This window comes from Barbus barbus (genome assembly GCF_936440315.1).
Source record: "Barbus barbus genome assembly, chromosome: 17".
Taxonomy (NCBI): Eukaryota; Metazoa; Chordata; class Actinopteri; order Cypriniformes; family Cyprinidae; genus Barbus; species Barbus barbus.
The window spans coordinates 8,430,864-8,455,293 of record NC_136745.1 but is presented as its reverse complement, the minus strand read 5'-3'; the positions used below and the strand labels follow the sequence as shown (position 1 = coordinate 8,455,293).

The 24,430-nt window shown below is 41.3% G+C and overlaps 1 protein-coding gene across 1 annotated transcript in view; it reads right to left on the bottom strand.

Annotated features, from left to right (window-relative positions):
* The window catches only part of LOC306883681 (testican-1-like), a 259,044-nt gene that overhangs the window by 26,955 nt on the left and 207,659 nt on the right, over positions 1-24,430 (bottom strand). Inside the window, exons 6-7 of the mRNA XM_079439077.1 lie at positions 19,788-19,920; positions 15,642-15,756 (exon numbers count right to left, since the gene is read on the bottom strand). Of these exons, the coding sequence (XP_079295203.1) occupies positions 15,642-15,756; positions 19,788-19,920 (248 nt within the window). The remainder of the gene's footprint in view (positions 1-15,641; positions 15,757-19,787; positions 19,921-24,430) is intronic.

Sequence of the window (24,430 nt, the reverse complement as noted above, 5' to 3'; positions counted from 1 at the left end):
GACATTTATTCTGATGTATTAAAACCGTCATATTAATGCTCAACAGGTGCACCTGAGATTCAGGAGGAATTACAGGATTTCCAGAATGTTCTGCAAGGGTTCCGAAATACACCGACATTCACATCTGTGTTTGATGAGCGTCTGAAGCCCTTCATTTTCAAGATTAGCCTCATAAATGGTTGTTTATTATAGATACAACTTAATGGAATACATGGAATCGGGACAACAAAAATACAAATGAAAATGAGAAATGTATATTCACTACCATCTAAAAGTTTTCGGACAGTAATATTTTTATTCTTTTATTCAGTAATGATGCATTAAATTGCTCAATGTTACAAAATATTAAGTGTAATCAATGCTGCTCTTTTGAACTTTCTAGTCATCAAAGAATCCTGTCGAATAAAATGTTTCATGGTTTCTGCAAAATATGGATCAGCACAACAGTTTCCAACATTGTTAATAATCAGAAATGTTTTTGAGCAGCAAATCAGCATATCAGAATGACTTCTGAAGGATCATGTGACACTGAAGTTTGGAGTAATGATGCTGAAAATTCAGGTTTTCATCACAATAAATTACATTTTATAATATATTCACATAGAAAACAGCTATTTGAAATTATAAGAATATTTCACAATTTTACTGTATTTTTGCAGAAGAGACTTCTTTTAAAAACATTAAAAAATCTAAAAACCTAAATCCCATAATATCCATAAGATTTTAAAAGTCTAGCAGCATGGAAAACATATAAAATAATCATCCAAAGGAAACATTTCCATTTAGATAATATTTCTGAATAAATTGGCGATTTTTCATTCCTGGAGACACCATACCTTGTGTTCGGTTAATTGTGAAATTATGATGAAAGGAAACAAACTAATATGTTTGACATCTGTTCTATCCAGCATATGAAGACGCATGGTGAGATGAAGATATTCTGCATAACAGAATGACCCAGAAACACACACACCGACACAGATTTGTGCAGATGTAATTTTCCACTGAAAGCCTCATATTGCAGTTTTTCCTCTAAGGAGCGCGTGTGTGCGTGTGTGTGTGTTGTATTATATTGCAGTGTAAAGCGTGAAAAACGATTCTTCAAAACATAATGAGCGAGTGTTGTTCGACGTGCACACACTCATCTCTCTACAGTATTTTCTCTCAGGTGATCCCTCTATTTTTCACTTTTCTCTCCTGCTGTGAGAAAAAATCTCTCTGGTGTTTCTCTTCAGATCGTATCTCTCTCCTGCTCTCCATCCGTCCTTTCATCCTAACAAACCCCATCGCCCATCTCCACCCCTTCTGGCTCCACCTGTAATCATCTCCACCTCTTTGTCTCTCACTTCCAGCATCTCCAGGAGTTTCTGCTGCTTGGCTGGTTAAGATCACAGGTTTGATTCCATGCAAGTCGTTTCGGATAAAAGCCTCCGCTAAACACATACATTTAAATCTCCTGTAGGGCTCCATTAAATCTGAAATCCATAACACATTAACAATTTAATTCATCTATTAAAATTTAATCAATTTAAAATTGACAAATTTATTTCATTTTATTTTATTATTTGTTTACTATTACAATTTAAACAAGGGACTTTTTTGCTATTCCTAAAAATAAAGTTTTAATAATGTAATTATTATCACTTTTAAAAGTACACTCTACCATATAGTAGGCCAATATATATCTGTAATAATTTCTTTAAGTTAATTTCAATAGCAGTCTTTTGTGGTTTAATCTTCACAGACACTAGTCCACATCACAGTTTAATAAAGCGTACAGTCCTACTTTTCATTTATTCATCTAAAATTCTGCATTATACAGTGAATTTGATTTTCATGAACTGTATTCTGTGATTCTGTCCCCGTTTTCCTCATTGCAGAAATGTTATGGCCCTAGTCCTGCCCTCTGTCACCCGTCTTTCTAAACTACGATGTAGCTCCAGTGAGAATCACACGGATGAAAACAGAAGAGCAGATAATGGACGGATGCTGAGAAGAAAGAGATTTTCTCAATGCAAACACTGAGTAATAACCGCTTCATCTGAATAACGAACAGACACATAAAAGAAAGCGAGATGAAAGTCAGAGATAAAATTACAAAACAAGATGAACAGGTCAAATAAAGAGAAAGAGAAGAAGCCGTGAGACAAAGACGAGAGGAAATTAAAGAAAAATGACTTTCAAATGACACGTTCTCTCTTTCGGTGGTAATTGCTTCCTGATGTATGCAGCACTTTTCCAATTAAAGATCATGTCAGTGATCTGAAGTCATTAAAATACAGACATCATAATGCTGCTATCAGACCAAACCCTCATCTCTGCTCACATTTGGCAGCAGAACCCACAGAGAGAGACTGTGCTGTGTGGCGAAGCCTTTGGGAAATAAGTGCAAACAGGCTAGAGGTCATGAATCTGAATTACAGCACAACAAACCCTTAAAATAACAGACTGATGGCATCAAAACACTTCAGGAGGAAAACTTCACTGCTCAGATTTGCTCATTCAGCACTCAGGATATGTGAGGGAACTAGGGCTCAATATTGACACAATATTCACAATTTGAATGCAATTCAAAAGCTCTTGATTCAATTTGATTCTGATTCCTAAACTCTTCATTCAGTATGATTCTGATTTACAAGTTTGATTCAATTCGATTTAGATTTGCAATTTCTTGGTTCGATTTGATTACAATGAACAAGTCTTGATTTCTCAATTCGAATATGATCTTGATTCAGTATCAATTCATTTGCAAATGTATCCATTGTTCTTAAGAAAAAAAATTCTCAACTAAAGTGAATTTTTTATTCTGATTTATTGCTATTTATTTTTAGATAAGTAACATTGCACACTGCAAGTAAATTGCACATTAGGCAGATTTTTAAATGATTTATGCAATTATATATGATATTATGTTTCGATTCTCAGTTAAGTTTCATGTAAGTATCAGTATTATGTTCACAATTTTCACAGATTTCACAATTATACTTTATTCTGATTTACAAGCTCTTGATTAAATTTGATTCTGATCTCGATTCAATATGAATTAATTTGGAAATATGCTTTTTGTAGATAGTAATTAACACTGGGGGAAAAAACTGAAAATGTACAGTTCTTTATATTTATTAATGCATTAATAACTCTCAGTTATAATTCTTGCAAATATCAAGAATATTGATACAGATTTCACAATTCAATTTGATTCACAAGCTCTTGAGTCAGTTTGATTCCAATCTCAATTTGATTCAATATTGATTCATTTGGATATATATCAGGTACATACAGGAAAACAAATAATAAAATATTGCTAAAGTATTGCTATTAACACCTAAACTGATAATAAACATTTAAGTAGCACAAAAGGCTGTTTTTATATTCTATTTAAATCTTAATTCATTTTTGAAATATAAACATTTATACAGTGACTGTAATTCAAATCATTAACAGATTATGTACAAATATAATGAATAATGTAATATAGTGCATATAGTTATCTAAATGGTCCACTGTGAAATTATACTTTATGGACACTGAAGTGCTTTTATAAGGTAAATATGATGTTACAACAGATTTCACAGTAAATTCAGTAATGTCTGTTTGTTCTGTATTTTCACCCTCTTCTGAGCAAATGTTTATTTGGTGCTGTAACTAGTAGTAAAGATGTAGAGATGATCGTTCACGTCTAAAATGATCTGTCAAGCCACATTAAAGAGTGTGTAGGATATCAGAGACTGAATCAGACAAATTTAAGATTCGAACAGAACATCGAAACATGAGAAGCTGAGATTCCACAAAGAGGGGCCTCAAAGCTGTAACAGGACAACGTCACAAATCTGTCCAAATCCTAGCGCCAACTAGTCTGAAGCAAGCAAACTAACCAGCAAGCCTCTTTCACAGAACAGCTTACAACTTTGAGACAAAAGAACATTTATTGATAATTACAATTCAGGAAGGAGACTGTCAAATTTGGGGCAAGTAATCAAGACTGATGATCACATGTAAACCTGTAATAGAAAATCACGAGCTACAGACTCTCTTGGGCAGGTCTCCCCCATACAAGACAAAGACTTAGACTGTAATTCCTTAGGAGACCTTTTAACCTCTCTCTGGTCGTCACAGAACATGCCTCTTATTCTCCATAGAACTACAAAAAGATAATCTGTTCATATGCACTAAAAATCATCTTAAAAGGACTTATGAATTATTTTTCTGCATAGAAATAACGTCTCGGTTACGTACGTAACCCTCGTTCCCTGATGGAGGGAACGGAGACGTTATGTCGTGACGACATAGGGGATTTACTTGGAAGCCCCAATCATCTCTGACTTAAGAGAAAACGCCAATGAAATTGGCTAGTGGATTTTGCATACCTGAGCCACTCCCCGTGCATACGGGTATAAAAGGGCGACAGGTGCATCCACTCATCCGGTTTTACCCGCTGAGGAGCCGAGAACGTGTCCCTGGCAACCAGCGATGGTTCAAGATTGTGGCATGGGGACATAACGTCTCCGTTCCCTCCATCAGGGAACGAGGGTTACGTACGTAACCGAGACGTTCCCTATCTGTCGGTCACTACGAGTTATGTCGTGACGACATAGGGGTCATATGGAAAGCGCCACAACCTGAACCCCGTCACGACCTTGTGCATGCAAATGTTGACAAGCTAGTGCGTGACAGACAAATGCCATGCGAAGGTCGCAACCTTCCCATCGCCCCAGCGCAAATTCGCTAACCTTGGTGCCCACAGGGACCACTGAGTACATTGCTGCTGGAGATAGCCAAGCCGCTGTTCCTTTCCCCAAGAAATCGGAAGGGATTTCGACCTTCTATGAAAGACTGCTTCAAGTCTTTCCTATTTGTTGTTACAGCTTGGCGGTAACGACGGGGAAGCGAGCCTTCCGGAGAAGGGCGCTACGGAGGCCACATCCTGCCCGAAGGGAGGTAACATGTGGAGACACTGATATGGACTGACCCAGGCCTGGGGCAGTACTACATACGACTGGACCCTGGGGCAGATCCTACCTAGGAGTAGGGAGGAGGGCTGCCAGCAGGGCCTGACAGAGCTCTGCCAAAGGGAAGACACGGGTTTACCGTGAGGGAAACCGTACCGTGGATGAATACACGTGTGGGATTACCCGAAGGGAATCAGGCCATACGGACACCTAGCTGAGTACAGGGGCTGACCGGAGACCCGGGCGAGCTAGCACCAGTACTGGGCCTGGCGTCAGACTGCTCCGCCCAGTCTGACTGCCGGGGGTGCTGGAGGTCTCCACCAGGGTTCGCCGTCCGGGGAACTGAACTGGAGGAGGAAAACAGGCACTCGTATCCCCGGGTGAGGGGGAATGGCGCAGCAAGCGTGACACCGGCCAACTCTTCCCGCCACTTACCTGTTACCCAACACACGGGAAGAGACTGGCTCCACGCGGAGACTGTGAAATCTCGCGAAGGTGTTCGGTGTCGCCCAGCCCGCAGCTCTACAGCTGTCTGCCAAAGAGGCGCCGTGCGCCAACGCATAGGAGGAGGCAACACTCCGTGTGGAGTGAGCCCTCACCCCAAGGGGGCACGGCTCGCCTTGGGATTGGTACGCCAAGGCGATGGCCTCCACTATCCAGTGGGCCAACCTCTGCTTGGAGACAGCCTTCCCTTTCTGCTGACCTCCGTGGCAGACAAAGAGCTGCTCAGAGCTTCTGAAGCTCCGGGTGCGGTCCACGTATATGCGCAATGCTCTTACGGGACACAGCAACGCCAAGACTGGATCTGCCTCCTCCGAAGGCAGTGCTTGCAGGTTCACCACCTGATCACGGAAGGGCGTGGTGGGAACCTTGGGCACGTATCCCGGCCGGGGTCTCAGGACAACGTGAGAGTAGTCCGGCCCGAACACAAGGCACTCTTCGCTCACCGAAAATGCTTGGAGGTCCCCGACCCTCTTGATGGAAGTGAGCGCGGTCAGGAGCGCTGTCTTAGCCGACAGGAATTTCAGCTCGACTGAGTCCAGCGGCTCAAAGGGACCCCTCTGAAGTCCCGCCAGGACGATAGAGAGGTCCCAGGAGGGCATCAGGGGTGGCCTAGGCGGATTCAACCTCCTGGCACCCCTCAGGAACCTCACGATGAGATCATGCTTTCCCACGGACCGGCCGTCCACTGCATCGTGATGGGCCGCGATAGCAGCCACATACACCTTCAAGGTGGAGGGTGACAGCCTACGCTCCAACCTTTCTTGCAGGAAAGAAAGCACTACTCCAATCGTGCATCTTCGGGGGTCTTCCCGGCGAGAAGAACACCAGTTCGCGAACAGACTCCACTTCAGAGCATAGGCTTGCCTTGTTGAAGGAGCTCTAGCCTGAGTGATGGTGTCTACCACGGCCTGTGGTAGACCACTTAAGTCTGCCGCGTCCCGTCCAGGAGCCACACATGGAGGTTCCACAGATCTGGACGCGGGTGCCATATGGTGCCGAGCCCCTGAGAAAGGAGTTCCTTCCTCAGAGGGATACGCCAGGGAGGGGCTGTCGCGAGGAGAATGAGTTCCGGAAACCAGGTCCGGGTGGGCCAATACGGCGCGACCAGCAGGACCTGCTCCTCGTCCTCCCTGACCTTGCACAGTGTCTGTGCGAGTAGGCTCACTGGGGGAAATGCATACTTGCGTAAAGCCCGAGGCCAGCTGTGTGCCAGTGCGTCCGTGCCGCGGGGCCCCTCGGTCAGGGAGAATATAGCTGGCAGTGGGAGGACTCGCGGGAAGCAAACAGGTCTACCTGAGCTTCCCCGAATCGACTCCAGATCAGCCGGATCGTCTCGGGATGGAGTCGCCACTCTCCGAGAAAGTGAGCTGTCGTGAGAGCGCATCGGCCGCACGATTGAGCTCCCCCGGAATGTGGACAGCGCGCAGCGACCTGAGCTGCGTGTGACTCCAGAGGAGGAGATGGCGGGCGAGCTGTGACATGCGGCGTGATCGTACACCTCCCGGCCGGTTGATGTATGACACAGCCGCAGTGTTGTCCATGCGGACCAACACATGCTTGCCTAGCAGCAGTGGCCGAAACTGCCGCAAGGCCAGATGCACTGCCAACAGCTCCAGGCAATTGATATGCCAAAGCAGTCGAGGCCCTGTCCAGAGCCCCGAGGCTGCCTGCCCGTTGCATGTAGCGCCCTAGCCCGTACTGGAGGCATCTGTTGTGACAACAACATGCCAGGACACTTGTTCTAAGGGCACCCCGGCCCGTAGAAAAGCACGGTCCGTCCAGGGGCTGAAGGAGCGGCAACACTCGCGCGTGATACTCACCCGAAGTGAACCGCGGCGCCATGCCCACCTCAGGACTCGGGAGTGCAACCAGTGCTGAAGTGGTCTCATATGAAGCAATCCGAGCGGCGTGACCGCAGCTGCGGATGCCATATGCCCCAGGAGCCTCTGAAACTGTTTCAGTGGCACCACAGTCCTGCCTCTGAAGGAACTCAGGCAGTTCAGCACTGATTGGGCGCGCTCGTCCATGAGGCGCGCCGTCCTACTCACCGAGTCTAACTCCACACCGAGAAAAGAGATTCTCTGCACAGGGGAGAGCTTGCTCCTTTCCCAGTTGACCCGAAGCCCCAACTGGCTGAGGTGCCGTAACACCAGCTCCCTGTGATCGCACAACTGCTCTCGGGACTGGGCCAGAATGAGCCAGTCGTCGAGGTAGTTGAGGACCCTGACGCCCACTTCCCGTAGCGGGGCAAGGGCGCCTTCAACGCCCTTCGTGAAGACACGGGGAGACAGGGAGAGCCCGAAGGGGAGGACCTTGTACTGCCATGCCCGACCTTCGGACGCAAACCGTAGGAACGGTCTGTGCCGCGGAAGGATCGAAACATGAAAGTAAGCATCCTTCAGGTCAATCGCTGCAAACCAATCCTGGGGATTGCACCCCAGGATTGGTCGAAGACCACCGCCTTTCTTGGGTACGATGAAGTAAGGGCTGTAAAAAGCCCTGCCTCATCTCGGCTGGAGGGACCGGCTCGATTGCATCCTTTGCCAGGAGGACAGCAATCTCCTCGCGCAAGACAGGAACGTTCCGAGCTACCACTGAGGTCTCGAGAACGCAGCTGAACTTGGGAGGTCGCCTGGCGAACTGAATCGCATAGCCGAGTCGAATTGTGCGCGTGAGCCACCGAGACGGGCTGGGCAGCGCAAGCCACGCTTCCAGACGCCGTGCAAGGGGCTCCAACGGCACAATCGACGTACCTGCGGTGGTGCAGCGCAGAGGAGTAGGGCTGGATAGTACAGAAGGCAGCGCGTTCTGAAGCATCCTTACCGAACTCCCTAGGTCCCAAAGGGGACTGGCTAGAGGTGCGTGGGGAGGCACTGCGTCCCCGAACCGCACTCTCTTGGCCGCTGGCAAGATGGGTCGCGGGCGAGAGTGAGGAGGCAGTGCGTCGCGCACTGTCAACCCGCGAACCTGATAACCCGGGGAAAAAGGAAATTGCTCTTCTTTTGACAAAGTGGGTACCGCTGGCTTTCTTGAGCCAGCGGCGGAACAGAATGAATGATTCTCCCCCCAACCCTCCTTCGGGGGAAGGAGCGGCGCTGATCCCGCCATCTCCTGAGATAGAGCAGCTTCCCACACCTCCGGGTTGCCCGTGTCAGGGCCGTTTTATCGCCTCCTTGGACGATATCGGGGCCAGTTGGAACACGGGGGGGGGCGCCACGCTCCTGCAAGAGGCTCGACGCCCCAGCACAAGGCGGAGCAGCTCAAAGGGACACAGGAGGGCGCCCACGGTGACCAGCAGACTGGGGCTTGCCCTGTGGCGGAGCGGTGCATCACACCGGGGCAAGATGTGCTGGACGGCCTCGGTCTGCTGCAGTACTGCCGAGAACTGCTGGGCACAGTCCTCGACAGTGTCGCCGAACAGTCCAGCCTGGGAGACAAGAGTGTCGAGAAAGTGTACTTTGTCGACTTCGCCCCTCTCCACAGGCTGAGCCACAGACGGCACTCTTGGCCCACAAGTGTGTGCACATCGCCTTCCCGAGGCACTGTGCTGTGACTTCCGTTGCCCGTAGGGCAAGGCCAGTCGCTGAGCGCAGCTCCTGCGTCAACCTCGGGTTGGTACTACCCTCGTGCATTTAATGCCTTGGCCTGTGTACTCGCAGGATAGCCGTGGCATGCAGGGCAGGGGCGGCCTGGCCCGCAGCACTATAAGCTTTGGCCGAGAACGGCCATCAGCCTATAGGCTTTGGACGGGAGGCGCGAACGACTCCCCTAAGTGGCGGCGTTTCGCGGGCACAAGTGCACCGCGACCGCTCTCTCCACCTGGGGAATGTCAGCGTCACCCTTAGCCCCCCCGCCATCGAGGGTAGCGAGGATGGAGGAGGCAGACGCGCCGCTTCTGGCCGTAAAAAGGGGCCGTCCACGACTTCATCAGCTCCTCGTGCACTTCCGGGAAGAAAGGAACCAGGGCAGGGCGTGGTCGCGAGCCACAGCCTCTGCCGAGGAGCCAATCATCTCACCGCGAGGGCTCAGGACTGAGAGGTGTGCACGCCTCCAGCCCGATCTCGCGGCGGCCCGGGAAAGCACGGCCATCAACTCTGGGTCCGATTCGGCGGCGGCCGCGAACCCCGCAGCTGCGCCGAACCTTCATCCTCAGAGGACGATTGCCCATCCCCCGATGCCGCGATCGACATCTAATCCTCTATCGGCGCGCCGAATGAAACTGCTGGGCACGCCGTGAGACGGCACAGCAGAATCACCGGGGAGCCGCACAGAACAGCTGCTGCAGGAGGAGTGAAAGGTCCGTGGGGACTGGCCCGGCGGAAGGCTCTCACTGTAACCCTCAGATCGCCCAGAGCACTAGCCGATGGTTCTCTGCTCGTGGCAGAGAAGCCAGCGCGGGTAGTGACAGAGGGGGCCCCTCCCATCCCCGTGAGGAGAGAGAGGCGCGATCGCAGCGCTGCTATGGTTACACGCTCAATGAACGCATAAACCATCCACGAACGCAGCTTCAGCGTGCTGGAGCCCCAGACACTGAAGACAACGATCGTGGCTGTTTACGGAGGACAGGAAACGACTGCAACCAAGAGGACACGGCCGGAACAGCGTCTTTAAAAAGACGTGAACCGACCATGATTTGCTCTTTTAGGAAATTTGCTCTTTCAGTTGAAGTGCCCAGGGGAATCGCTGCAGACAGGACACCGCTGTTCGCACCGTAACGCCAACCAGAACAGCTTCCAGACAGATGATGAATGGCTTTGTGGAGATCAACACGTTCATCCACTCGGCTCCGAAGCAAAAATCGGATGAGTGGATGCACCTGTCGCCCTTTTATACCCGTATGCACGGGGAGTGGCTCAGGTATGCAAAATCCACTAGCCAATTTCATTGGCGTTTTCTCTTAAGTCAGAGATGATTGGGGCTTCCAAGTAAATCCCCTATGTCGTCACGACATAACTCGTAGTGACCGACAGATAGGGAACCTATATTATGTTTGTAACCCACACATTACATTATCATGTTTTAATCAAATATTATGTATGTTTTTTTTAATCACTATTGAATAGCTGAAGGATTCAGATGCGTGTTTGGTATGAATGAGTTTGAAAGATCATGCTTTAAATGTTTCTTCCAATCAATTCTTTGTCAAATGCATCATAGTCTTGTTATAGAAATCATGTTCAAAAGTATACTTTGCAAGAGCCTGTAAAGTTTGGACCTCTGACTGAACAGTTAACATGTTGCTTTATTGATTGGGTGGAGGAACAGAGCAAAACCCCAAGCAAGGACAGTATCTAATTGGTCAAGACGTCCAGATGGGACGGTCTGAAAGCCGAGTTTAAAAACTCAGGACACCATCAAACTCTCTCTTGGTCCCCTTCTTCTCTCTCCTCTTATTCTCTTTTGCCACTGCGTTTTGACGCTGCTCTTTGAGCGTGCTCTGGCCCACGTGCCAGCTGCTACCACAATGAGAAGAAAAACCACCTAGGCTCATTACATCCTTTTATTCTTATTCTTTTTATTTTTGTTTCTTTTCTTTCCGTGGAGTTTCATGTTCTAATGTACGTTTGCTGCAAAGTTCAGCGCCGACTGCACTCGCTTCAAACTTCAACCAGACCAACTCCGCATCTGCAGCCAACGCCAAGACGTCACTTCAACGACTACTGAACATCCAACCAATCAGCAAACTTCGGTGAACCCCTGTCCCCTTAACACAAAGGCAATGCAAGCAAGTAGCTTCCAAAATTTTGCTGAGCTGGTGCATTTAATATAAATTTTAGCCTCATTGAGAAACTCAAAGTGAGGGTTAAATAAATGATTGATGGTTGTTCAGGTCGATGCAATAACACATATTGCTGTAAACTTGGGATTTCACATTTTCATTCTCTTAAACTCATCCTTTCCTAACTTTCTCTCTTTCTGCAACGTGTGAATTATTGTGTTCATGTGTTAGATTAGTTTATGTCTTAGGTTTATATAAATAAAACCTTATTTATACTGAAAAGAGAAGTACCTTGTGTTTTGTGTTTACAAGTTAATGTCTTAATCTGCCGATCTTGTTACTGCGCTATTAACATTTACATTTACATTTATGCATTTAGCAGACGCTTTTATCCAAAGCGACTTACATTGCATTCAAGTTACAGTTTTTACATTTTGTCAGCTCTTGCTTTCCCTGGGGATCAAACCCATGACCTTGGCGTTGCTAGCGCCATGCTCTACTATTTGAGCTACAGGAAGGCTGTTAAATAGTGTTTTCACTATATTTTGGATTTTAATATCCAGTGCAGAGATGATGTTATATGGCTTGGTCAATGACTCAGTGATCAGCTGTAAAACAGTGATTCTGTTCAAATTCCCTATAAAATCATAAATGATTCCCTTTGAGCTAAATTAAACTATTTGCTTTGAATATAACTATTACGTTTATTACGTTACAAGTGTCAAAACCATCTTTGTTTCATATCAACTGACAACAGTATCAATCTTGGGATTTAAGAATCAATATCTTCATTAAAATTAAGCTTGATTAGTCAATATTGTCAACTGAGCCCTTGTATCATCTTTATCTCAAAATGTCTCACTGGTTGATAAAATGAATGTGAAGTGCAGCTCATCAATCATTTGAGGAGAAATGTGAGTTCATTCTGAGACTTTTGATTGAGACATGGCTGAGATTCTTGCAAAACTCTGGAGGAGACACTTGAATGATTATGGGCTCTTTTTCTCAGGGGAAACATCTGGGACACAGGAGACTGAATCTCCATTTAATCTGGAAGTTAAGTATTAAACAGATACCATTTGAGATGTTTCTTTCCCATGAATAATAAAACATCTGAAATTCACATTAACAAACATCTTTCTGTGTTTATTCCTCCTGAGAGCTTGTCTTTGTGATGTCCAGTGTTGTTCCCAAAACTCTAAATTCACTATTCTCTTTCCCCTCAGGAAACACACACACACACACACACACACACACACACTATAAACAACGTCTTATGCCTGAGTGTTTTTCTTCTTCGAGGCTTTTTCATGCGTCTCTTATGGTTTGTTCAGACAGGCAGCAAAAATGTTTTGGCGTGTCCAACTCAAATGTGTTTATTTTTCTATGGTCTAAGCAGCAAAAACACACCAAATGCAACTTTCACAAACCTCATCCAAACCACATTAACAGGTAATTTCATATTCAATTAGAATCTGATCCGATGTGGTCTGAGCGTCTGATCGGATATCAAAGTTATTTTCCCTTCATTCAGAATGCGACCAATATGTAACCTCACAAAAAGTGTTCAGTAATGACTATACATTCTTTCCCTATATATTAAACTATGAAGCATCTGCTGTTTAGTGAATTAGTGAGTGATTTCAGACACTGCATATGCATGAATGTGTAAAATACAGCACCAAAATGTGCAGTTTTTCTTAATAGTTTTATCTTGTTTTCCAGAACAAAAATTGAATACATAAATCAAGATATATTTACTTGAGATGTGCAATGACAAACAACACAAAGATGTTTTCTTTAAAGGGGTCATATGATGCTATTTTAAAGATCATTATTTTGTGTATGTGGTGTAACAGAATATGTTGACATGCTTTAATGTTCAAAAAACACATTATTCTTCAAATACTGTACATTATTGTAGTTTGTAGAAAGTCGTTTTCTACAAAGCCCCTCCTTCCAACAGGTGCATTCTGCTCTGATTGGCCAACTGACCCAGTGCATGGTGATTGGCCGAACACCACAAGCACGCGTCGGAAATGTAATGCCCCTTCCCATAATCGCGAGCTTCGGCTTTCAAGTTAGTTTTATCAGTTCAAGTCCGAAAGGGGAACAGAGTCGCATGACAGACACAGTGATGATGCTCGTATGTATTTGTAGTACACAAGCCGCGGTTAAGATGATTTCTGGCTGTACACTGCACTGTGATATGACCCTGTTCCTCTCAGCCACACACACACCGAGTTATGCGCAAAACTCCGCATTTGAACAGTCAATAGCAAATACTTGAACTACAAAAACACACTTAAATTCGCTGATTCAGAAGCGCCAGATTGTCATAGCAAAGTAACACTCTAAAGAGAAAGGAAAACTTGAAATCGCATCAGATGACCCCTTTAAGAAAAAATCATCCAAATGAAGTGAGTTTATGCTTAACAAAAAAAAATAAAAATCTGATTTAAGATATTATAGTTTAGATACAGTATTTGTCCTGAAAAACAAGACATACAGTCATGGTCAGAATTATTGGCACCCTTGGTATCAAAGAAGGCTGTGAAAATTAATCTGCATTGTTAATCCTTTTGATCTTTTATTTAAAAACTTGGATAATTCATTGGATAATACGAATGTAAAATGGGAGGAAATATCATTATGAAATAAATGTTTTTCTCTAATACACATTGGCCACAATTAACAACACCCTTTTATTCAATACTTTTTAAAACCTCAATTTGGCAGTTTAACAGCTCTAAATTTTCTCCTATAATGTTTCTCCTGAATTTTCTCTCCAGATCCTTCAGATTCACAGCTCTATGTTGGTGCTTCTTCTCTTCAGTTCACCTCACTCATTTTCTACAGGGTTCAGGTCAGAGGACTGGAATGGCCATAAGAGAAGCTTGGGTTTGTGCCCAGTGACCCATTTTTGTGTTGTTTTTGAGGTTTGTGTTTGGATTATTGTATGGTTAGAAGATCCAAACATGGCCCATTATAAGATTTCTAACAGAGTCAGTCACTTATTGATTTTTTATCTGTTGGTATTTGATAGAATCCATGATGCCATATATCTAAACAAGATGTCCAGGACCTCCAGCAGAAATATAGGCCCACAACATTAAAAATACAGCAGTATATGTCATTGTACACATGGGGTACTTATTATCCCTGTGTTCACCAAACCCATCTTGAGTGTTTGCTGCTAAAAAGCTAATTTTTTAGTTTCATCTGACCATAGAAGCCAGTCCTATTTGAAGTTCCAGTCGTGTCTGATAACTGAATAAGCTGGAGATTGTTTTTGGATGAGTGAGGAGAATTTTTCTTGAAACCCTCCCGAACAACATGTGGTGATGTAGGGGCTGTTTGACAATTTTGTTTTATGGTTTCTGACCCCGAAACTCAACCTTTCTCTACAATTCTCCAGCTGTGGTCCTTGAATAGTCTTTGGCCACTCAAACTCTCCTGTTCACCGTGCATTAGGACGATATAGACACATGCCCTCTTCCAGGCAGATTCATAACATTTTCTATTGATTGGAAATTCTTAATTATAGCCCTGATGGTGGAAATGGGCATTTTCACTGCTCTAGCTCTTTTCTTAAAGCCACTTCACTAATTTGTGAAGCTCAAATATCTTTTGCTGCACATCAGAAATATATAATCATTGTGTCTGTCACGTGACTCTGTTCCCCTTTCGGGCTTGAACTGATGGTAATACTAAGAACATTATTAACTGTCTTTATATTTACTTTGAAAGCTGAAGCTCGCGATTATGGTTAGGGGCATTACATTTCCGACACGTGCTTGTGGTGTTCGGCCAATCACAATGTGTCATCTGGCCAATCAGAGCAGACTGCGCTTGTCGGAAGGAGGGGCTTTGTAGAAAATGACACGTTTGAGAGAGGCGGGGCATAGAGGAACTACAATAATGTACAATATTTTAAAAAATAATATGTTTTTTGAACATTAAAGCATGTCAACATATTCTGTTACACCAAACATACAAAATAATGATCTTTAAAAAAGCAACATATGACCCTTTTAATTTGTGTTCTGAAGATGAACAAAGATCTTACAGGTTTGGAACGACATGAGGGTGAGTGATTAATGACAGAATAAAAATTTGGGGGTGAACTATCCCTTTAATATGTTTTCCTGCATGTGAGGTGACCATTTACCAACATCAAAATACCGTGAAGAGGCAAAAGTTTTGTCGTATTTTAGAAATATTAACTTAAAATCTCACGGGGAGTGAAATGTAAAGAATTCAGGAGACGAAAATGTTTGAGTACCTTATCCAGTATATAATATAGAAATAGAAGTCCCTTATATATAATATAGAAATCAAAGGCAAATACAGCAAATATTGACCTAAAATGGATCAGATTTCATCATCTACAATATGACGGTGCAGACAGTCTCCGTTCAGACAGTATACGGTCCTATCTACATCCTAACAAACAGGAAATAACTCACCGTTCTTCTCAGCGTGTGGTTTGATGACTTCCTGTCCTGGCAGGCAGGGACACGGACCCTCACACTTCACAGAGATCCTCTTGCTCGAGTTGCAGGCCTGGAACTCAAGTTTACACTGTGGAAGAGCAGAGAGGATTCTGGGTAGTGCATTTAGAGACATTATCGCATTTAACCGTCACAGCCCGAGCGTTGAGTTTTATCACTTGTGAAATGAGTCTGTTTCCTTATCCTGGAGAAAAGTGCGAGTCATCAAATTAAGGTGACAAGATTTGAGTTCGTTTGAAGTGAGGCGATTGTGTTCGTCAGATCTGATCACACAGAAACGGTGTAAAATCTGCTGTGTTCTTTAACTTTTAATTAAAGATGATGTCATGATTAGACTATCAGACTATAACGCTTAATCAAGTGTAATACTTCATTATTTATCAAAGCAGAATCAATTAAATAAACAGCAGACAGTCCTGTTGATTAATATCGAGACAGTGGAATAGAATGAGTTTGTCACCACTTATTAAAGGAATAGTTTACCCAAAATTTAAAATTTGCAGAAATATCCTCACTCTCAGATAATCCAAAATGTGTGTGTCTTCATTCTGTAGTGAATGGGTGTCGTCAGAAAGAGAGTCCAAACAGCTGATAAAAGTAATAAAAGTAATTCACATGAATCCAGTCCATCAATTAATGTCTTGTGAAGTGAAAAGCTGCATGTTTGTAAGAGACAATGGCATCATTAAGATGCTTTCAACTTCAAACTCTTGCTTCTGGAAAAAATATGAGTCTATAATCCATAATAACACTTCCCCATCCCCTTTTGTCCTCTCACTCTGACGGCACCCATTCACTGCAAAGCATCCATTGGTGAGCAAGTGATGTAATGCTACTGTACATTTCTCAAAATCTGTTCCCATGAGAGAGGGTGACTGAATTATACCTTTAAGGCCATTTGCTGCCGTGCTGCAAATAATTCCATAATGATGGAGAATAAAGAGAAATAAATAAATCTGTGACATGGCTGTGGTGCTTTATTTCCTTTTTTCATCCTGATGAGTGTTTAAACCTTCCAATAACCTTTAAAATCTCAACAATAGACTCACCTGAACAACACGGCATTCAAACACTGTTTGTGTGCATATCAATGAACAATAATCCGCCAGTTTCAGACTTGCATCTTATTTTACCACTGAAAGGGCTTTTGTCCAGTAAAGAGTCTGTTCAGTGCTTCAGATCCACACAAACGCATTCAGAGAAAGAAGTGAACCACATCTGTCAAGGAAAACCCTAGAGATCAATGTTTCTGACATACTCCATTTTATAATGCATGCAAACAACATGAAACAGCTTTTACAACCCATTTTATTTTCATAATGTGACCTGAATGTGACTTCATCCATCCAGATAGCACAGATTAGCACAGGTAGTTTTAGTTAGTTTAGAGCTTTTAGTGCTTTTTTTTTAGCTTTTAGTTTAGTGCATAAGCTTTGGTTTTGGTTTTATCTCATGAAATTTAGTGTCATTTGTCTGAAAATACTCTGTCAGGGGATGGTTTTGTTTGTTACGTGTGTTCTCTATATAGTGCTACTGATTGTACATTTAATTTATCCATCAATCTAGATTCACAGTAGTTTAATAAAAGAAATACATTCCAAAACATATATGTATCATATGTATATATATTTCTGTTTCAGTCTAATTAGTTTAATGGTGGTTGAAGCTTTAATTTTGGTATTTAATTTTATTTTGAGTATGCTGATTATTCATTTAGGTCGAGTTTCAGCTTGTTTTAATGGTGCATAAAGATTTAAATTTGGTTTTGTCTTATGAAAATAACTGTAATTTGTCTAAAAATATTCTGTCAGTATGTTTTTTTGTTTATAATAATTTTTTTCTATGTACAGTGTTACTGATTCTACATCTATCCATCATTCATCCATATAGATATAGTTAATACACTATAAAACAACTGTGATGCAGAGTAATTACAGCTTGAACATTTTTATTTATTTTATTATTTATTTGTGAGTCTATTTATTTATTTATTATTTTAGTGGTTCATAGAGCTTTAATATTATACTTCATATTCTAGTTTTCTTTTTCAGTCTAGTTTCAGTTTTTTATTTTTCCATTTTTAACTGGTGTATAGAGCTTTAATTTTGGTATTTTATATTCTTTTATAATTTTTTTCTGCTGATTTTCCATTTCAGTCTAGTTTCAGTTTGTTTTAATGGTGCATAAAGATTTAGTTTTGGTTTTTGTCTTATCATTTGTCTGAACATAATTACACCATGGATGTTTCTGTTTATGATAATCATTCTAAATATAGTGTTACTGTTTCTGAAAATATCAGAACATAGCTGAAAATATCCGAACAGCCGTTCACATATCTACCCCGTTCAGGCGCTGTTCATGTCTATGCTCTATCTGTTCAGACCAAGTCTCTCTCTCACTCCATCTCTCACATCTGATTTCATTCTAGCTGAAGGGAAGGAAATGGTGTGGGCGGGGTTAAAGTGGTGCGGTCACAGATGGGAGGCACAGGTTTTGCTGGAGGTTCAGGTTTTCCTCTCTGTTCTCAAGCCGGAGGGGGGATTGTGCAGGACTCAAGAATCCAATATCAACAGCGGACACAGTTCATCCACCTAACCATCCATCACCAAACACTGCATCATTTACACCAGCAGAGAGAGAGAGCTGTGTGCTGATATTGGAATTTAAAGGTGACTCTCTCCTCGTTGGGACACAATGATCCTGCGCCTGATAGTGTTCAGGTTAAATTCCTCTGATCAGATTGCATCGTTTCTCACCTGAACCTCAACACAAACACACTTTACATTTAATCAAACAAGGAAATGAGTTGCAATTAGTTAGTGTGATATTGTTTCGATTATGAAACCCTTTTCCTGCCCTTCTGATATTCTGCCTTCACACATTTTTAAAGAGGCTTTTACAGTTGAGTCAAATCGTGACTTCTATTATTAATAGTTCTCTAGTCAATGGGAGGGTTCCAGACACTTTAAACATGCTATACTACAATCACTGTTGAAAAAGCATCATCTTGATCAGTATCTAATGAATAGCATGGAGATATTTTATTTCAAAAGTCTTGGAAGAAGTTGTCTACTCCTAGATTTCACCTTACCTGAGCGATTTTGGTATTTTTTATTATTTTCAGTCTGGTTTCAGGAAGTGACACAGTATTGAATCTGCATTCCTGAAGGTTACCAATGACATTTTATTCAATCTTGACTCTGTTTGAGCTGTATTTTAATCCTGCTTGATGTAAGTGCAGCATTTGACACAGTAGATCATGATTTCCTTTTGCAAAAACTCAATCATGTAGCTGGGTTTCAGGGGTATGTGCTTGAGTGGTTTACCTCTTACCTCAAGGAGAGAACTTTTTCTGTTAATGTAGAGGAATATTTCTCATCATGTGCTCAAATCTCTTATGGTGTCCCGCAGGGTTCCATTTTAGGCCCTCTTCTTTTTGCATTATATATGCATCCTCTAGGTCATATTATTTAGAGGCACAACTTGTCCTATAATTTCTATGCCGACGACACTTTGCTTTATCTTCCTGTTAAAGATAACAGCTTGTTTGATTGTCTGCATGACATAAAATGTTGGATGGATGTGAATTTTTTGCAGCTAAACAATGACAAAAATAAATCACCTTTGGCCCATTGGTTTTGACCTCTGACATTGTCAATCACCTTGGTCCCCTGTCCTCTAATGTACGTGAAAGTTGATGTCACGAGCCAGATTTGAGGATCCCTGATCTAGTCAATTACTTTCAGTTCCTCATTTTTCGTTTTAAAGCTAAAGGTGGCCAGGCTTTCTTGGTGGCTGTATATTTCTATGTTCACATCCTATTTAAAGACCAATTTGTATTCTTTGTGTTTTAGTTCTTCTTGAGGGTGTACATTTTTCATTCTGGTTGTGTTTTTAATATTGTCTAGTCTTTTATTTTGTTTTAATTCTGCTTTATATTTCCTGTGCAGCACTTTGGTTTCAACATCTTTTATTTTTAAATGTACTTTATAAATCACTAAATCAACTAAACTAAATTTAAACTAAACTAAAGTAAGTTCTTATTGGTAAGACATGGGATCAGCTCATTCAGCTCAATGTAAACAGTGATGAATATCTCACCTTCGAGGCGTATGTGTGTCCATCAGAGCCGCACACCAAGCTGGAGTGAACTACAGGACATGGCCTACATTTCCCATGATTCACAGCTCCCATCCAACGCTTATGTAGGGGATTTCCTTTCCTGGGTTTAATGCTACAAAGAGAATGAGAGAAAATTAGTGGGGAATGTCAGAAATATAGAAATATTTTTTTTTGCTTTTGTTGGGACCTATGATTTCTGTAATGTGGAAAACGTGGACAGCATCGTGGAATCCAGGCATAGACTGAATGTCACGGAATTTGCCAAATTTCCGTGAAAAAAAAAAAAAAATCATCAAATCATGATATGGACTAGTGTATGTGAATATTAAAATGTTAAAAGTTTTTTTTAGGAGGACCAAATGATCAGTGAGAGCAGAACGAATGTCACATTTTAAACTCAAGAAAATGTAAAATACATCTATCAAGAGCATGCTCACAGATGAAAATAACAGAGAACAAAACAGCGTTGAATGAAGTGGATTAGGCCTTGTCCGACAACTTATCAGAATTCTCGGCCCAAGTCCGACTGGAGCCCGTCTTTTTTTCCCCTTCTCCCAAAACAGCTTATACTACTGTTTCAGCTAAAAAAAAATAGTTCAGTTTTGAATGTAATGGAATTATAAAGTTAATTTAGAAAAATGTTTGGAGCATTTTTTGTTCGTTAAATGTAATTTTTTTTTTCTTTAAAGTAACGACCAAGTGGCCAGAGGCAGACACAATGAAAAACATTATACTAAATTTATAAGGTAAGTGGATGCAAACAATTTATTTAGTTGAAGGTTAGTCAACCAAATGTATTTAAATGTAGCTAAAATACATTGATTGCTACCACTTACCTTAAAAAAACATTTAGTAAATTCAATTAATAATTTTTTTCACTGCAGTGAGTTTATAGCCTATGTTTGATCAATTTAGCTTTCTCAAATCATCATGACTTGCCTAAAGTAAAAACTATAGATATAAAACAGTTCAAGCATATTACAATGTTAGTTTAACTGTTTAACCTATATAAATGTGCGCTGTTAGACGCATTTCCAATTGTTTGTACGGAGAGAAGCTGAAGTGCGCTCTGCAGGACATGGAGGCGCCAGTGCCATCACTTGCATTTTTTTCTAACAGTGGAAACAACTTAAAATACCCCGTAATTTTTGCTCATAAAGGAAAGAGTAATACATCAATTGGAACTGTAAAGGGTCTACTTTGTGTGCACTCACAATATCAACAAAATGTTGTGCTTTTATAAAATAAATAGGAAAACAGAGGATGTGCTTTCTGCCATCTCTTGAACAGGAGCGCTTCACAATGATGAACTGAAAATCAGCGAATTGCCTCACAGATATGATAAAAATATATAGAAAGTTTTCAATGACTAATTTAAGATGAAAAAATTCAAATCGAAAATAGAAACTCTTTCATTATGTAATCAGTAAAGATGCATTTCTCTCTAAACGCATGTCCATTGAGAAGATGGCGAGTCATTTTTTTCCATCAGCTATAATTGATGGATGTCTAAAATATAAAAATAAGGAAAAGCCTAAAACAGGCACGATTATAATTTGCGGTTTTTTTATAATTCTATATAATTTAAAAATAAAAAACTAATTATAATGGCATAGACTATATGTAACACTTTCTCCTATAATTGTATAGCTGCTTATATTTTCAGATTTTTATGTTACTCTATTCTGAACACCTTAAAATTTAAAAGATTTGCTGCAACGCAATTTTGTCTGATATGTGAATTATTTAGCCTATAATTTTTTTTAATCCATGCAGCAAACGCTTTAAAAACATCTTTAAAAATTACTTTATTGCATTCCAGATGCTTTTCACAATAAATTTTACGGGTAGCCTAGCTTGAATGTAAAACATTGTTATGACATCGTTGTATTCCCATTTGCAAAATAGCATCATTAGTAACTATAATCATCAGTAGTAACTGTTGTAGGCTAAGCCGATCTCATGATAAATGTGCATATAGCATGATTTTCTGTTTCAATTTGGCGTAATATTTATATGCAGAAATTAACTTTGGCGTGCAAAAGACTGAGAAATTCAGAATTAAAGGGTTACTCCACCCCAAAATTAAAATTTTGTCATTAATCACTTACCCCCATGTCGTTCCAAACCCGTAAAAGCTTTGTTCTTCATCGGAACTCAATTTAAGATATGTTGGATGAAACCCAGCAGGCTCGTGACTGTCCCATTGACTGCCAAACAATTTGCACTGTCAAAGTTAAAGCATGAAAATCATCATCAGAATAGTCCATCTGCCATCAGTGCTTCAACTGTAACGTTATGAAGCTACAAGTATACTATTTGTACGCAAACAAACTAAAATAATGACTTTGTCAAATAATGTCAGTTTTTGTGTAATGTTTGATTTTTTGCATACAAAAAGTATTTTCGTAGCTTCATAATATTACGGTTGAACCACTGATGGCAGATGGACTATTCTGACAATGTTTTTCATACTTTTCTGGGCCTTGATTGCAAATTGTTTGGCAGACAATGGGACAATCACAAGCCTCCCGGTTTTCATCCAAAATATCGTAAATCGTGTTCCGAAGACGAACAAAGCGTTTACGGGTTTGGAACGACATGGGGGTAAGTTATTAATGACAAAATTTCATTTTGGGGTGGAGTAACCTTTTAATGACTTGGCTGGTTCAGTCAACAGAGATATGGGACACATATAGCTACAAACTGCTGAATTGTTTGCGAGGCAAATCTCAGGTCAGTCTGAGTGCTCATGGTACGCAAAGTGCGTACAGCCATACACCTGCAGGCGCCACTGCTAGTGTATAGTAGAATGTATTTCTCAGTAAAACTGGAGTTTCTGGATGTTCAGCTTGTTATTTAGCACCTGATTGGGAATCTTACAGTAAGACTTTGATTCATGTAATGTATATAATAAAAATGCAGCAATTCAATGTCTTTTAAATTATATTCGACACATAATTTGATTCAATAAGTGGCCAAATTAAAGATTTATCTTGTGTAGTATGATAACTGATCTGATTACCCTGCAAAACTAACCAGCCGTCCTGTATTCCCTACAGTTAGAAGCTCATCAATTAGCGTGCTAAGTTAGTTCTGATTACCTGGAGCCTTGTGCCAACAGTCCAGTCAAGATGTGAGCAACATTACAAACAGCTAATAGTTGAATCCGAAAGGGATTTTTACAAGGAGATTAAATCTTACATAACACCAGCTGATCAGATATCACCCACATACACACACTGGAGATAAGAAAGTGACAAAAGATGTCTGTAATGTCACTTCTGTTCACACTCAAAATGTCAATATCTCATAGAAAGCGTGAAGTGTGATCATCTGACGGTGATAAACAAACATGATCTCTGTCTGTATCTCATGGCTGACAGAAGTACTTTAACAGATCAGTGACAATATCAGAGATTTGATAAATGGCTGTGTTTGTGGCGCTTTTTGAAAGAAGACTCTTATGTCCTCAGTGCCACATGATCCTTCAGAAATCATTCACATAATCATCACACAAACATATTTTTGTGGAAACTGTGATACATTTTATTTTCAGGATTCTTTGTCAAATGGAAGGTTCAAAAGAAGAGCATTTATTTGAAACAGAAATTTTTTGTAACCTTCTAAATGTCTTTACTGTTACTTTTTATTCATTTAATGCAGACTTGACAAATAAGGGTATTCATAAAAATGAAAAAATAAAATCTAAATTATACATATAAAATAATTTTTGTCTCCCATTTTGGTCTTTGCATCAAATTAAATTAAAAAAGTGATTTTATATACAGGTACATAGAAAGCAAAGTCAAATTTAAACTTTAATGTTTCAAATAACTTATGTAATAAAATGTCAAAATATGGATGAAATAATGTTCCATCGTCACTCAGTGTGACACATATTTACGTAAAAATTAAACAACATATTCTGAGCTGTACATATTAAAATATATAAAAGTAAAAGTGATCATACTAAAGATTATATCGTTTAATTTTATTATAGTCATTATTTTTTTGCTCTGACATTCTAATGTATATGGAGTTAGAATTGTTGCATAATTCCAAATAAATGTAAAGCGATTGACAAAAACAAAGCATATTCACAAAATAAATAGAATGAGATCCACAAATAAATCTTAGAGTTCCACAAACATGAATTATATTCACAAGTAAACAAATTAGAATTGCAAATAAAAAACATACTCACAAATATTTTTTTTAATTTAACAAACACAATTTTGCCCGGCATTTATATGTGAATCGCATACTGTGCATTTGTAGATCGCAGCGCATATTTGTGGATTGCTCTCTGTGCATTTGTAGATCGCAGCACATATTTGTGGATTTTGAAACATTTCAAGCGTCAAAGACGCACAATGATCCACAAATGGATGGACTCCACCTACCTTCTACTTAAGCCAATCAGATACCGGCCACGTGGGGCTGACCAATCGTTGCATGTTCTCGCTCCAACCAATCACGTTTTGCCTTACAATCAGCGCGGGACCAGCAGTAATTCAGGCCAATTAACCAGTCTCTTCAAAATGGACGACCAGGACAGTTTAAGACAGGTGAGTGGTGCTCATCATACAATAAAACAAGTAATGTTATGTGTAATGTAA